This window comes from Bradysia coprophila, unplaced genomic scaffold (assembly GCF_014529535.1).
Source record: "Bradysia coprophila strain Holo2 unplaced genomic scaffold, BU_Bcop_v1 contig_138, whole genome shotgun sequence".
Taxonomy (NCBI): domain Eukaryota; kingdom Metazoa; phylum Arthropoda; class Insecta; order Diptera; family Sciaridae; genus Bradysia; species Bradysia coprophila.
The window spans coordinates 3,274,202-3,290,975 of NW_023503409.1; the positions used below are offsets into that span (position 1 = coordinate 3,274,202).

General features: G+C 31.1%; 1 protein-coding gene across 10 annotated transcripts in view; it reads left to right on the top strand.

Moving 5' to 3' along the window:
• Positions 1-13,581, top strand: part of LOC119073513 (poly(rC)-binding protein 3) — a 92,614-nt gene extending 79,033 nt beyond the window's left edge. For 4 of the 10 annotated variants that reach the window (XM_037179034.1, XM_037179035.1, XM_037179033.1 and 1 more), the window contains 8 exons: positions 243-359; positions 584-686; positions 1,906-2,069; positions 2,173-2,292; positions 3,448-3,579; positions 5,894-5,987; positions 6,231-6,516; positions 8,001-10,278. In XM_037179034.1, coding sequence (XP_037034929.1) covers positions 243-359; positions 584-686; positions 1,906-2,069; positions 2,173-2,292; positions 3,448-3,579; positions 5,894-5,987; positions 6,231-6,516; positions 8,001-8,373 — 1,389 coding nt within the window. In that variant the 3' untranslated portion in view covers positions 8,374-10,278. Of the gene's footprint in view, positions 1-242; positions 360-583; positions 687-1,905; positions 2,070-2,172; positions 2,293-3,447; positions 3,580-5,893; positions 5,988-6,230; positions 6,517-8,000; positions 10,279-12,654 lie in introns of those variants that run through there. The other 6 variants (XM_037179040.1, XM_037179039.1, XM_037179037.1 and 3 more) reach the window with 4 other exon arrangements.
• The last annotated feature ends 3,193 nt before the right edge of the window (positions 13,582-16,774 follow it).

Genomic DNA, 16,774 nt, shown 5'->3' on the forward strand with positions numbered 1-16,774 from the left:
CCCTTTGTTCGCGATCCACAATCGATACTTTATTTCTGATGTATATTCCGTTTCTACTAAAAGCACTGTGTGCGTGTACATATAGCACAAATTAGTGTTAAACGATTTTTTTTTTATCATCTCTAACTGCAATTCACTTAACATCATGTAACGAGAACGATGAAGAACATATTTTTATTTTTACAATCAAGTTGAATCATTTATTGTTTTCTAACATGCTATTTTTGGTTATTTTTTTTCAGTCCGGAGCAACCATTAATATATCGGATGGATCATGTCCCGAGCGTATTGTTACAGTTTCAGGTTCAACAAATGCAATTTTCAAGGCATTTTCCTTAATAACTAAGAAATTCGAAGAGGTAAGTGTTAACACAAACAACATAAAATTCTATTAAAAAACAACCAACGTTCTGTGCACGTAGTCTTGTGTTCAAATAGAAAACACGCTCGAACAGAGACCTAATTGTAATAGATAACGCAAAATAAAATAAATATGTTTTCGACACAAGACGGCAAATCAAACATCTCTTAATTTGTTTGTATTTACCTTTATATTTGATGTTATTTCCTCTTTTTTTTCTAGTGGTGTTCACAGTTCAATGAAAATGGTACTTCAGGTGGTGGAGGCAAGACACAAATTCCAATTCGTTTAATAGTACCAGCCAGTCAATGTGGATCGCTTATAGGTAACTGAAATATTACAATTTTACTATGGGTTTGACTGTTATGCTTCTCACATTTTTTTTTTTTATTCTTTTATCCTATGGACACATCTCGGGTACACGGATATAGACTTCCTATTAAATGGAGTAAAAATGAAAACCCACAAATTTAATTGAAATTTTTTTTCCCATTTCTCTTTATTGTTTGTTACTCCAAGTTGCAAAGATTCAATTATTATGTCGAATAGGTAAAGTTGGTTGGTGTGCGGCTAAATGAATTTTCATTCAGTCAATATAAATATACGAATGGATTTATTTCAATGAACAGAGAATGGAGTACATAAATCGATGATCATTGTTTCGAATTATAATTGATTTTCGTTCAACAATGAGACTGTAATCGATTTTTGTAGTAAAAACTTACAATTTAGATATTAAAATGAACAGTGTGCTATATGCACTGTGCTCTATGTGTTATTTTCCATATAAATACACAACAAACTCTCTTTCGCTTTGTATGGTTGAATCTTGTTCGATTTTAAAGGATTTTGTTATTATAGTTGCATTATTTACCCAATATGAATAGAATGTATTAACGTATAAAGTATGAATTGCATAAATGGAGTATTTATGAACGCAAAATATAAAGAAGAGGGAAGCGAAAAGTGGATCATTTATTGTCAAACAGAATTTCAATTTATGTTTCGATTTTAGTTCTGTTGTTAGTTGATGCAGGAACATTTTTCTCGTTAATTCAGTTCCTTATTCAGTATTTACCATACAGAGTGTCTGTTTTGTTCTCATTTCGAAACTTTCTTTTGTAAATAAAACACCACATCAATTGACTTGAAAAGCCGAAGAGTATTAGAAAAACCCTTTGTACGGTGCTATAGAAACGGATAATTTATCTACTATCGTTAGCTGCGACAAAAAAAAAACGATAGTTTAACGAGGTCTTACATGAAAATATGTGTCAAAATGAATGAAGTAATAGATTTTGTCTCAAATACTTGGCGATACTATGAAAAATAAAAGTTTCAAATTTAATGCGATACGTTTGTTCAGTTTCCAAAGGCTTAATTGATTGATCGAAAATCGATTCGATTTGACTTACATTGATGTCGCGAAAACAACTGTCGTCGTAGTTGACAATTAGGCTAAACAGCCCTTAACCCTGAATGTCAATCAAATTATGTCCAGCGAAATTATAAATGAAACTCAAAATCAAATCAATAAATTACAGGCAAAGGCGGTTCAAAAATAAAAGAGATTCGTGATACGACTGGCTGTTCCGTTCAGGTTGCTAGTGAAATGTTGCCAAATTCAACTGAACGTGCGGTTACACTAAGTGGATCCGCTGGACAAATCACACAGTGTATTTACCACATTTGCTGCGTTATGCTTGAGGTATGTTCATACGTTCAGTGGGTTAATTGTCATTGGAATGTACAAAATTAAGAAAAACTTTTAAAATGACATTTTCATAAATCATTTGTTTGATAAATTTCAGTCACCACCAAAAGGCGCTACAATTCCTTACAGACCAAAGCCACAAGTAAACGGCCCCGTTATTTTGGCAAATGGACAAGCATACACAATTCAAGGAAACTATGCCGTTCCTACGCAAGAGGTAATTACCTACCTGGATATTTTTCTTAAATCTCGACCTTTTATAAACGGCTAATCACTTCAAATGATTTCGCAACAAAACCTTTACGATGCCATAAGCAAAAGAAGTAGCAGATGTTATGATAATATACTCTTGCCGTTTCTGAAAGGTTAAACATCAATTTAGTCGTGGTTTTAGAAAATGTTCTTCTCGTTTCTGTTATTTTTGTTACGAGTTCGCCCCGCATAATAGCAGAGACAATCACATTTTCTGCTGTCTGTTATTTTTATTATTTAACTTTCTTAATTCAAGTAGACAAAAATTAGTCAAATTTTTATTTTATTTCCCATAACGTAAACGAATGAAGGGAAAAAGATTCGTCGAAAAAAAAAAAACGAACCGTGAATGAGCTGGGTACTCGAAGCATTTTTTTTTATTCTTCAGTTTTATTAAAGAGAAACACTGTTTTCTTTGTTTGTTTGAGTTAGCAAATTGGTTTTCTGTGATTTTTTTTTTCCTTCTTTTAGTTATGAAGATATTAAAACGAGCTTCATTCTGGATTTTAGTTGAACTTTATATACCATTTGTTGCCAATCATTTCTATTTAATTGAAATTTTAATAATGATAAGACAAAGAGAGGAGGATAAAAAAGATGTAGACTTTTTCAAGGGAATTGTTTCGTAAAAAGGAAATGCTGACATGGGGCTTTACCAATCGAAATTTATTTTCTTAACTCGAAGAGCATTCAAACTTCAAACGTCTCTTAACCTTTTAGAACCGGCTTGTCATCTGTCGACGACAAAAAATAAGTTGTGTCAAGTGTCTTATGAATGTTAAATTAAATGAAGTAAAAGATTTTGTATCGAACGTGAGGTGACACCTCAATTAGAATAAGTAATAGATTTAATAAGCATATCGCATTACCCTTGCCGTTTCTAGAGGGTTAACAAAAGTGCATACAAGTACAATATTATGCTTCAGAGAATGTCCGCTAAATAACATAGAGAGAAGAAACAGAAGCAATAAATTGTTAACCAAATTTGTGATGTAACCAAATATTCTATTTTGTTAATTGATCTTTCGTTTGGCGTTTTTTTTTTGTTTGTTCTTTAAATTAAAACATTTTGTTTGTTTAATTTTTATGTAATATTAAAATACGTTTAAACACACATTAGACCTGCACGGTATATCCACTAGCACTAGCGGGTGGTCTTCATGCAGGAATTTCTGGTTTAGCCGATCCACTGTTAAAGGGAACACACCTTTCGGCGGCAATGCCTCCACATCATCTGCAGCATATACACGACGTGAGTTTAATCGTTTTGATTGGTGCTGCCCCATAACCTCCTTGTGTATTATCCTCCTTGCATAACGCAGTACACCAAACCCCCTTATCACCATTGTTTGAAAAAAAAGAGATGTTTTTAATGTGTTTTGGACTTTCCCCCTACTAGAGACCCTAGATTTATATTTGTCGATAATACAACCCAATACAAAGTTTTTACGAAACCACGTTCACAATATCATTCCATGAAAAAAAAAAATTTGGGGAAATTTTACTTCTTCGTTTCTTGACTGCAACAAGTCCAAAAATACCAGCAACAGACGAGGCACTTTTTTTTGATTGAACTACGCGACTTATTGTGGAATAATATTGTGAACGACTAATTTCAAGATATTACACAAATACAGCCCTCCGGTTGCAACCCCTCCATGCGTATGATACATTCGAGTTTAGATGTGTTGGTAATGATAAAATAGAAAATAATTTTAGTTTGGCTGACATTTTGTGTGTTTGTGTGTAATTATATTTAATCGTCGATTTAGTCAACGAGCATCCTTGTTTATATAGCCACACCTCTCTCACCTTACGGATTAAAATGTCCTTCATGTGAAATGTTTCGTCAAAGTGAATCAGCTCTGATCTTCAATCTGATAGAGGAGATTCATGTTTCTCTATTCATTCATCGTGGAAAAACGTTGAATTTCAAGATGTTTCGAAATGCCATCGAAAACGTGTAAATATTGCGACAAAAAAAAATTAAGATTGGTCTAATCTTAAAGATTCATCGACGTGAACAGCGAAATTCGTTTCAGTTCTTAAGGTGATGATGGAATGGACATATCAATGTGGATTTTTTAGCTCTAACAATATGTTTTAAAAATAGTTTTGGGTGACATAACATTGTAGACTGCCGAACTACATTGTGCTGTACATATTTTTATTTCGCTTTTTTAGATGGACAAGTATTTAAGAATGAAATTTTTTCGACAAATAAAAAGTCTCAAATGCTGTCGGAAAAGTGAATGCTATAACCAATTCATTTCGCTAAAACATAAAAGCTTTTAATCGTGAAATGAGATGCTACACTCCGTGTATTTCCCTTTTATTATTCTCTCATTAAAACCGAACGACTCCATTAAATTGAACACTAAAAGCTGTTTAATATTTAACAAAACAGGAAAAAAATAAATATTTTTTCCTCTGACTTTAAGACACGCTTCTCGTTGAAGCTGAAGAATAACTGGTTTCGTTTGTAGCCAATTGATTTTCTTTAAATTGCATAGTTCCGATACAGGTGTAGAGTTGTATTCGTGAATCTTCCGTAGAATTGAGTCAGACTAGTTTAATTGACAACTTTTCGTAATACAGTTTTCGAACAGAAATTATTCATTGAAGTACTGCACACTTTGTAAACGACGGAAAATCGTTAAAGCATTTACTTAAATGTAGGTTGTCAGTCCTTATCGCTTACAACAAGTTTTATTGAACATTCTGGTAGAATGTAAACAGACCGGAAAAATTCAAGATGACATCCGATGAAACACTCTAAAGTAAAATCATTTTTACCACCGATGTTAAAATGTATCTTCAACGGTTGTCACGAGTTTTTAAAATAATTCAAAGCTATCACAACATACTTCGTCAAGATGGTTGTCGGTTCGTCGCACAAGTAATTAATTTATGGAAGGGATAAATTACTACAACCAACTGCTTACTAAAAACGAATATTCTTTGGAGTTATTTCCATAGTTAAGTTTAAATGTTGCATCAGGAACATTTATATAACAGATTTAGCGCTTCTTTAGATCAGGTCGCAGTTGTGGAAATGTAGTCTTAGTGGATATATGACAAGATCATAAAATATGCTGAAAACGTTCTAGCTTCGAGGATAAGGTCAACACAATCTTTGAAACAACAGCAAGCACTATAAGTAAATATTAAAATGCACTAACAACGATCTGGCGAAAGAGTGGTCAGATCGAATTTCGAGAATATTTTCCCGAAAAAATTATTTCATAATAATTCAAAACTCGTCTACATTATGTCGTGTGAGTGTGTGTGTCATAACAAATTTTCCTCTCTCATACAGATTTCGGTCATTGTGCTCCACGGTACATTATAAGATTATTATAGATAAATTATTCAATGCCAGAAAATTCTTTTTTAATTGGATAAGAATGGCTAATACCCATTTATACATCCATTACTGTAGTACTACAATGTTACGTAAAAGGATGGCTTGGTTTTTTATAAATATATAGAAATATAGATGGTATACACGTATATACATACAGTCGGGGAAAATGTACGATACATTTTTCATTTTATTTTTTCAGATGAGCGGATTAACCAAAAATCCATTAGCAAGCCTTGCAGCATTGGGGTTAGCGGGTATGGCACCATCGAATACGGGCGGCTTAAATCCTACAGGTGGGTTTGTTTTTCGATTCAGCATATTTTTTTCTGTTATTTTTGCATTTTACTGTAAGGCTATTTTGCCTATTTACTAATGGCTTTGTTGGATAATGATAATGGATAATTATTGTAAGTTTAAGCGAACATGAAAATCTGCTGAATTACAGTCGGAATAAACGACAGAAAAAAAAAAAACAAAATCCAAAATCGAAATTTATTACTTCCATTATGATGAGCTGGTTATTTTGTTGCATTTAGCTTTAGCCGCATTGGCCGGATCGCAACTTCGTTCAAACAATCAATCTCGTGGACAACCGCAACAGCAATCCAATCAACAACAACAAGAAATGACTGTACCAAATGATTTGATTGGATGCATCATTGGTAAGGGTGGCACAAAGATTGCTGAAATTCGTCACATTTCTGGTGCTATGATTCGCATTTCGAATTGTGAGGAACGCGAAGGAGGTAACACCGACCGAACGATAACAATTAGCGGTAATCCAGATTCAGTGGCATTGGCACAGTATTTGATAAATATGAGGTAAGTAGATGCTGTTTTAACCGAGGAAGAACAAAACAATAAATTGAAAAAGTGAAATCTTCAAGAGCATGAAGTACATTAGGTTAAATGATAATAGAGTTCGATTAAGGTTTGAGGTAATGTCATTACGACAATCTTTTTTTTTTCAACTGACTCTTTATGAATGTTTACAGTAATAACCCCCCGTTTATTCAGTGATTTCGTCTCCAAAAAAAATTCTTCTTTTCGTTTCTTTTTCTTCAACATTAACGATGGGGTAGCTATATAATCAATCACAATTTATGTATATAACACATATAGACGCATAGTTACTACTACGTAAAAAAAGGTTATTTATTTCTACTTTTTCTTTTGGTCGACCTTTAAGGGTGAATTCGCGATGATCTCAGATGATTTACGTACAATGTAAGTGTCTGAAACAAATTCTACAGCTAATTCACTTCGTTGGGACCTTTTTTTTATTAAAAAGAATGAGAAAATTGAAGAAGAAAAAATTATTTACGAAACAAACGATTAATATTTTATACGACTGGCGGGATGGAATCACAATTCCGTCAAATGCATGAATTATTTATAACTCAATTAGACGTTAAAACACCCTTTTTTTCTAAATTTTCCCTCTTCCCGGTTTAAAGATTAACGCTGTAAAATTTCAAAGTACAAATTTCGTACACCTTAAAGCTTTTTCTTACATTTTTTTATGTTGGCGTATAACATCACAAATGGAAAAGCGCGTAACATTTCTTTTCTCATTTTGTATAAGTAAAAAAGGAAAGGTATCGTTTAAGAAACCGCAATCTTTTCAACGCCTTCATCAATATCCATAATCAACTATATGCCTCCCCTAGAACATTTCCTTTGTCAGTAGATTGCGGTATAAACTTTGCGATCGTATAATTTTAGCGGTATCAGTCAATGAAACTCAATAAAAAAAAATTTAAATAAATTATTAATTATGTCAGAAAAGGTCAACAAATTAGCGTCATTTGGTTCGACATTATCATCTGTGATACTTTCGCCAATTTACCCTTAAACGACTGTCTTTCAATAATACGAAACACTTTCCATTATATACTTTATCATTTCTTCATATTTTTCTTTTAATTTTCTTTCTTTGATTGTTCGCCCATTAAACTTTCAATGCAAATCCTTTCATTCTAAGCTGTCCGTCCATTCTCAAAAAACAATTCCCTAAACAAACACAAATAAAAATCAAATATCCACAAAACAAAATTGTCCCAAGTCAACTGATCCATTTATCATGTACGTAAGATGTACGCGGAGGAGAATGATTCGTTCGAAGTATACCCATCACTTCCAGAAATTCAAAATCATCAATAAAAAAAACCAAACCAAATCTCATTTAAAAAATGAAAAAAAAACCAACCCCCTCTCAACTTATATCAAATATCAAAAACTAAAATCCTAGCCAATATTCCTTCACATTACCTTAACAAAACAAATCAAATCCTTATCCCCCACAGCGTCGAACTCCAGAAGGCCAATCTCCAAGAATCAAATAACCAATCATCATCATCACCATCCGCTGGTGGTAGTAATACACAATCAAACAGTACAACTTCGTTAATTGCATCGTCCAACTCCAATAATTCATTGGCATCCGCAATTCCATTGGCCCAGCTATTGACTAAACCTGGTGCACTGAATGCGTTAACAAGTTTATCAGCTTTGGGTGGTTTAACAGATTTATTAGGTGGATTAGCCAGTAATATTGGTGGCCCACCGGTACAGACGACCGGTGTACATAGACAGAAAAATTTTACACCGCGTGTACGTTCGCCAAATTCAATGAACGAACGTGGCCGAAATGATCGGAATAAGTTTAATCCTTATTAAAAGTTAGCGGAGCTTTTTTTTTGTTGTTTTATATTATTGAAAAGTTCTTTTTTCATATTTATATATATCATTAATATCAGCCTAGACCTTAAGATTGTATAAGACGTAAAGTGTAGGACAAGTTATTGCTATATCATATTGGACGAAGGTTTACTCTATTGATTGAGAGAGAGTATTCTGTATAGTATACTGGTTCTGCTTCGGTTACAAATACTAGCTGCACCTTATTTTTGTTTAACATTTGATAATAGACATGGAGCTGTGGATATCAAATAATTTCTTTTATATTTGTTGTACCATGTACATTGCTAATTCTCTTCATATCATCGTAATGCGAGATTTTCGATTATGTTAAAACATTTTAAATCGAAAAAAAATAATGTTCCATCGCATGCCTGGAATATTTGGACGATTTTATATCAAAGTTTACAAAAAAACAAATTTCCATCCGTTTCAGTTTATCAGTCTTTCAGTCAAGAACTGTAAAATGAACCTTTTATATAAACAAAAATGTCTCTATGTACAGAAATTCAAATCAATTTTCACAGTAAACAGTCAACTGTTATCGATGTTTTTCCGTTGGGTAAAAGTTATTTTGTCATATAAAATAAATGACCCAATTTCAAGGCATGTGACTGAAGAACTTTTCCAATTGAATTCTTTGTGAATTTTGTTGAAATGCTGTAACCATATAAAATGCAGCATAGAATATGACAGAAGCGACAGTTGATTTTGAATTATTTTAATATTGAACTTAATTGTGGAAAATTGGATGGTAAACGAAATGGCATGTTGCACTAACCTCTTGCTTTTTTTATTACGTAACTGAACTTTCTTTATGGAAACGAATAGGCCGGTTGTCCGTCTGAACAATCCTATCACATTGAGTTTCCACAACTTAAGGCTACGAGTTACTGTCCATATCATTACGATGGTTTATTTGGTTCCTATTTGATGAAGTGGGGCTGTAATGCTACTTCATTCGGATTTAAAATTGTGATTTTACAGACAATGAAATTCCGCAGCTCCTGTACGATTCTAATTTTTATTTTTGGTAGGATTTGAGTTGTCATTGAATTCTAGATCTTCAAATGTTTAAGTGTGATGTTTTAGATAAGCAAAACGGCAGACACAATGATGTCGTTTATTTGGAATTATTTTTTTTTTTGATTTTTTGGTTTCCTCATCGAGTTTTTAAGATTTTTTTTTCAATTTTGGTAAATTACTTTAAGCAAAAAGAACTTCACTTTGACATTTAAATGTAGGACAATAAGAAATTTGTATTTATAGAAAATTTGACATATAACATCAGCATAATATTATAACAATCGTGAATAGAAAGTGTTTACAAAAAAAATAATATTTTACTTTACGTTAGACGTTCAGAAATAATAGAATCGATTCGGTTGATCGGAAAACATCTACAGATTCATAGTTTAATGAAACTGAGGATATTGATCTCTCTAACTTATTTTTATGTCAAACGCAACTCCATATATTGACACACGGCTACATCACTTCGGAACATTACTTAGATTGTCAATACTGATGCAATATCAATCATAAAATTTCCAAAATTCAACTTTCTCGTTTGATCATAATGCTTAAATATATAGCGCCGAAGTGCAGTAATTAGTTCTCTTATGACAAAACGTACATCTCCATGACATCAGCATAGAGTTGTTTATAAGTAATATCCACATTTTATTTCTCTGTGATCGTAAATGTTCCATTGGATTCGTTAATATAGAAACGCTGTTATTTCTGAACTATCCAACAATATTATAAAATTTGCTCATGAGATAAACACGTTTTGTTTGTTAGAAGTTTTTTTTGTTTTAAATAACGATCAATTTCGGGTTCTAGCTCTTGTCTTTCTTTTTAATAAATAAACCGTAGTACTGAGTTAAAGGGTTTTTTTTTTGTTTTGGATCATATTTCCCATGCAACGTCGCGACGCCTTTGAGAAAGTTCGGTTTATCGTCGTCATTATTTGAAATTGTGAAAAAGGACAGTCGTACGGTTTCTACAGCACAGAGAAAATTTGTAGCGAATGAATGATTCAATCACGGCCGGTTCCTAATAGTACACACTTTATGAATCGATTTCAATTTCAATATTTAATAATCCTACAAAGAGCAATGGGATGCGTACACAAGCAGTTTTAAAAGACTTGTATCATACTAAAATGCATTGAAATTTTTTTGGAAATTGTTATACCCTAATATTGTCAGAATTAGCCATGATTTGCTAACATTTTCCATTCCAAAAATTTTAGCCAATCATGGAAAATGAATTTCCAATAACCGAGATCTTCTAAAATGCCAGATTAAATAATTTCTAATTTACGAAGCTAAAGAATCATTTATATTACTGTTATTGCAATTAACAATTTTTGCTATAGTTCAATAGAATATTCCGTGATTCACATTTGGATATCAAAATAGTAAAATCAATTGTTTGCCTAAATACCTAAACTTGCTCACAAGAGGAAAAAACGCACAGATTTTCTTGCAAATCTCTCAAAGTTGCCATCAAAACAAAGCCTCTTCAATAGAAAGTTTTTGCTCAGATGAACAGTGTTCATTGAAAATCGATTAATTTACCCAAAAATTTGACTAACATCGGAGCGCGACTTTTCTCGCTTTTAACGCTAATAAATAAGGTGAAAATAATTGTAAAAAATTGGGATGTCTCTCAATGGACAGGCTAAGCGCAAATAATTTACGACCGAGCTGAAAATAAATTACTTAAAATTTGTGTACATAAATTCAACGGTATGGTTATGTAAATGTGCCGAGTAATGAGTTTACTAAACCAACAAGAGTATTAACTTTTTTCTTTTACAGTGATACCTTTCTAACCAACAAATTTATCCATCAACTTATATCCTTTAGCAACCTACAACCAACAATAATTACCAGATCATAAGACACTTCTATCCAAAATATAAAAAAAAACATCCGTTGACAATATCATATCATATACGTAAACCAACCAAACCAACCTTTAAAAACGTTATTAACAAAAAAAAATGTAAAAAAAATTAAAACTTTTAATCCACTCCAAAAAACACATTTGATATGTTCCCGGTTCCGGTAAGATTGTTTTACTACCATTTTTATCATTTATTTTTTTTATGATTTTTTTGTTTTACTACGAACCCTTTGTTTCAATTTCCAAATTTGAATGTAGAATATTTATGTTGAGTGGACTTACTGTGGTTTTGTGTGATGCAGGCTCATGTGTTCCGTTTTTTTTATATTTATACATTAACGTCGAACAGATTGTTAACTTGATTCAAAGTTTGTTGCACCAACGAACGATACACAGTTTTCAGAACGCAACACAATATTATTTTTTTTGCCCAGCCAGTTATAATTGGGATAGATTTACGTTCTGAAAATTATTACCACAAAATGGTTTACATTCGACAAACACAAAAAAAAAACGGGAAAATTCAAAACTGAAATACTGACCAGAAAAATAAATTTAAAAATACTGACGAGTATTTTCACTCGCCTGTAGCTGTACAAATGTGTTCTCTAAAAACAAGAATAAATCTAATATTTTCCTTCATAGAGTCAACGTTGTTGAACTCTCCGTAATTCGTTTCGAATAAAATTTCAGATAAGAATATTTTGACGTGCAATTGTAAATATTTTCACTGGTTTTTGACTATAGAATGTCTTTGTTTCATTGTTGCAGAAATAGTCGTGCTTATAGCTATCTCTTGTAATTTCTGATGAATAACAGAAGAACACAAAACCAAAACATATTTCAGACGTGCGTGCAATTTCATATCCATATTTTGGGGTGCTATGGTGTGGCATACACCGAAAAATGCAATGTTCCATAACCTTCCCATCGACTTCATCTCGTGTTTCGATAGGAGAAAGGAATTTTCGCAAAATCGTTTTGGAACTTTTTTCCGTTCAGATCGTTGTTTGCACAAAACGTTGGCAGAGTTAACAAACTATTCGAATCACCTACATACACTATGCACACATCCGAGTTCACAAAAGTTTACAACAAACTTTCATCAAAAAAAAAATATTGGCGTTGAATTTTATGACTTTATTAAATAGTAGAAACGGTATGAAGCAAAAATTCGTTAAAAGTTCATAAGCACACACAAGCCTGTACGTATACACTCAAAGCCATCAGCAAAATGAGAGAATAAAAAAAACTGTCAGGATATTATATACGAAAATGTCAAAAGTATCCAAAAAAAATGAAAAAGCAAAATTTATAAAAAAAAACATTGAAATATAATTTCAGAATCTCAATGGAAACGGCTGGCCTCCCCATACCTGGATATCATTACATTGCTCCCAATCACATAGTCAAAGCTCCGATTCATTGAACGAAAATGTGAAACAGGTGGAAAAACGTACATACGTATAATTTAGTCGTTACAATTTATCCAAGACATTAACCTTTCACGGACGGCTATCTTATCAACGGCAAATGACAAAAAAAAAATTAAATAGAATCCATGAGCTATTGGGGTCTTATATAGTAAAATGTATGTTAACTTCAAACTATCGAAAAATCGATTAAAAGAAGTACAAGATTTGGTAATGGTGATATGTTTGCCGTCCGTGAGAGGTTAGTTGACTTTTTGTTTTGTTGTCAATCTCAATGATGATTGAATGAAGAAAAAAATTAAAAATTTGATTTCATTTTTTCAAAAGAAAACGAGTGATTCACACATGAAAATGTTGAACAATGTGGACATTGGACATTGTGTTACGTTATTTTTCTTTCGAAAAGAAACGAACATCATATCATTAGTGGAAGGAATTGTATCTCAAATTATGTTTGTAGAAAACGGAACGTATGGATCCACTATAAAGAACAAACCAAATAAAAATAAAAATCATATCGAGAAGTATAAAATGGAAATAAAACAGGAACAAAAAATTGAAAATATTTACAATCACAAACAATAAATGAATGAGATAATGTGATTGAACAAAAGAAAATGAGTAAATTTATGTCTATTAAATGATGAATTTATACCAAAATAATTTTCGTATTCTTATTCAACATATCGTCATATCAAAAAGTTTTTTTTTTAAATAAAAAATTGTTTCATTTCGTCTACATTTTTATCTTTTTTTGGTATACGATCTACACAGAAACATATTCAGATATTTTTACTTTATAAAATGAAATCTAATCGTACTATGATATAAAACAAAAAAAAATATGTAGTCAAGTACATAGCTCGAAGCGAATTTATTAAATAAAACTTAAAGAAGAAGGGATATATAATTAAAAAAAAAGATTTAAGAAAATCAATATTTACGTAAAATATATCAAATGCAAAATTACAAATTAACTGAAATGGGAGAAGAGGATGGAAACAAAAAGTAAAAATAATGAGAAACTAAAAATTTACATCAACCCTCGGATACAGAAAACAAACTGTCAAGACATTCAATATAAAAGACAACAAAAGAACGAGACAAAAAAAAAGGAAATTGTGTTAAGATATAATGAAAAGAAAAGATTTTTTTTCTTAAAAAAAACAAAAACATTTATTTAACAATTTGTTTTGTTACATTTCTCTTTAATTAAAACGATAATTGTAAAATTTTAGACTGAATTAATGTTATTTATTGTTTTCTTTGTGTGTGTGCGTGTGTCGATATTTTCTCTTTTTTAGTAAGTCAAGACATTAATATTTATATTTCTGATTCTTTTGTTATTTTCATTTATGAAATAAAATTCTTTTGTTTTATAGGCTAAAAGCTTTGCATACAAACAAAAAAGTTCTAAAATGTGCCAAGCATTAAATGCATTTTTTTCTCGTTTTTTTCTAAGATGCGATGTAGTTTACAAAAATTTAATAGCACTGCCGTTACAAAAAATCATCGGCAAATCGTAGCAAAATTGATAATCATAATAAAGCATAGAGTATTCGGACAAACCATTACCGATTGCTTCGTCAATATAATGTTATAACATTATATAATGAAAAGACTATGTGAATCATAATTTAAAAAAAAAGAACTTAGGATGAAGAATTTGAACAATGAAGTCCTAGATTCAGTTATCAAAATTTATTTTGTTTTCTCTTCTTTGTTTCTTTTCCAGTATCTTTGTCTTTTAAAAGCATTAAAAATCATCATATTTAATCCTTAATTACCAATATATATGAATAAATCAATATATACATTTACTACATTACATTATATGAATAAATATATATTTAAAGATTTAATGAAGAAGAAGAAGAAAAAAAGAAAAGAAAAGAAAAACAAAAAATAAAACTGCAATTTACTTAGAACGTATTTTAGATATTCTTATTTATTGTCCATAATAAGTAAAATAATGAAGAAGAAAAACTTTTATTAAATTGAAATTATATCATACGACACGACTCAAAAAGATAAAAGAAAAACAAACAAAAAAAACTGTCGAAACTAAAAACATGACTTGAAATGACTACATTTTTGCTTCAGCACTCTTTATTGGTCGTCACAATTGAATGTTCATTATCAACAATATTTTCGATAAGCCCAGTGATTGCTTGAAAATTCTATACGTCATGTCATTTACGATTGTAAATCTGATACAATTTTCATTGCTAAAACTTTACATCTCCGAACATATTTCATCCTTTTCTAATGGTTGACACGATTGAGTGTTCACATTGTCAGTATACGCTTCCAATTCGAATAATTAAGAGGATATATATCAACAAAATCCCCACAAACAAACATTCATATCGACTTCTGCTACAAGAAATACTCAATTTGTGTCATTTTTGACAATTTTTAAGTTGAAATTGGTTTCAGTCCTCCGGATACGTTCCTCGAAACGTTCCTGATTCTTTGAAAAATGAGATGAACCTTAGAATAAATCAATGCTCAACCCGTTAAAAAGTCCGACGTTTCAAAAATTCTATTTTGTTTGAATTAAGTAAGAATAGCGCTACTGGTCTGAGCTGAATTAATACAATTCTGCCAAATGGGACAAAAAAATGTTGATTATAACACTGATATGAGCATTGCTGGCAACCAAGAAACTTTTATTGATTTTTCAATAGCGGATGCAGTCTGTTGAAATTTTAATGGAGAAATATAAGTTATTTAAAGAAATACAAAAAAAAATGGAAAAAACAATTTAATAAAAACAAAATAAAGAAAGACAATATAATTTGTAAATATCAACAATTATATACACAATATTTAGTGAATGTTTATTTGAGAAAAAAAAAGAATAAAAAAAATGTAAGAAATGAAGACATGAAACGTCGAATATCATTGAGGGAAAAAAATACATAAAAAATATAAAAATGAAGACAAAAAAAAGGAAGAAAATAAATTGGGAACAAAACTTATTATAAATAATTAATGAAGAAAAAAAATCGTAATGAAATATTAAGATAATAGGAAAAAAAAGCGTCGTTAAAATGTATTTAATAAATAAAAAAAATATTATTTATGGCAATATAATGGTTATGATTTTAGATAAGAAAATAATAATTTTTTACTTTTTAACATGAAATGCGCAATTTAATTTTTTGTCACAAAACATTTCGATATTTATTTAACCGATTTAAATTTCCGGAATTATTTTGTTGCACGTGAAATGGTAGTGGAGATAAGCTTTAAACATCCATACAACTTGAATAATCGTGCACTACAAAATATGAATAACAAATACCAACAGAGATATAGTAAAGCTAACGCCAAACAGATTATATTTAGAGAGTTTGTGAACAAAATCTACCCCTATGATGGAGCCACTTCAATTCCGTCGCTTTCCACAGTGCTAACAGCCTAACAGTTTTTTTACATCCCTAGTCAGGAAGTTCGTTTATCTGAGTGAAGGGTGCTCAATTGTTACTGAAATTTTTGAATATTTTCAAATCCTCTCTGTTCACCTATAGCCGGATTATATTTAAAAAAAAAAAAACTCGAATGCTGATGGATAAGACTTAGTATAACAATTGATCTGATATACAATTCAAGTGAATTTTCAGTTATGTATAACGATAGATATGTTGTTGCTACTTATCGACGAGGTTTTATTAGTGTTAAGCTAAAATTTGTCTTGATTATTCGCCCGAGTGACTTTTGTATTATCCATTTGCCTTTAGTTCTCTTCAGACGACTTTTAAGTCGTTTTCGACGGGCTTGTCGAAACCATTGTGAAATCAGAAAAATAATTTGTTTTCTTTACTGAAAGCTTCTAATATCAACACTCTCTGTTATAGATCTTATACGCAGAAGCTTGCCCATGTACTCACATAACACGGATATACTCCAATCTAACATTATCTAACTATGTCCGATCGGTTACATAAAACAGTGCACGACTACCAAAATAATGAAGAAGAAAAATAACTGTTGAGGACATCCCTTTGATTTAATTTTCATTGTAA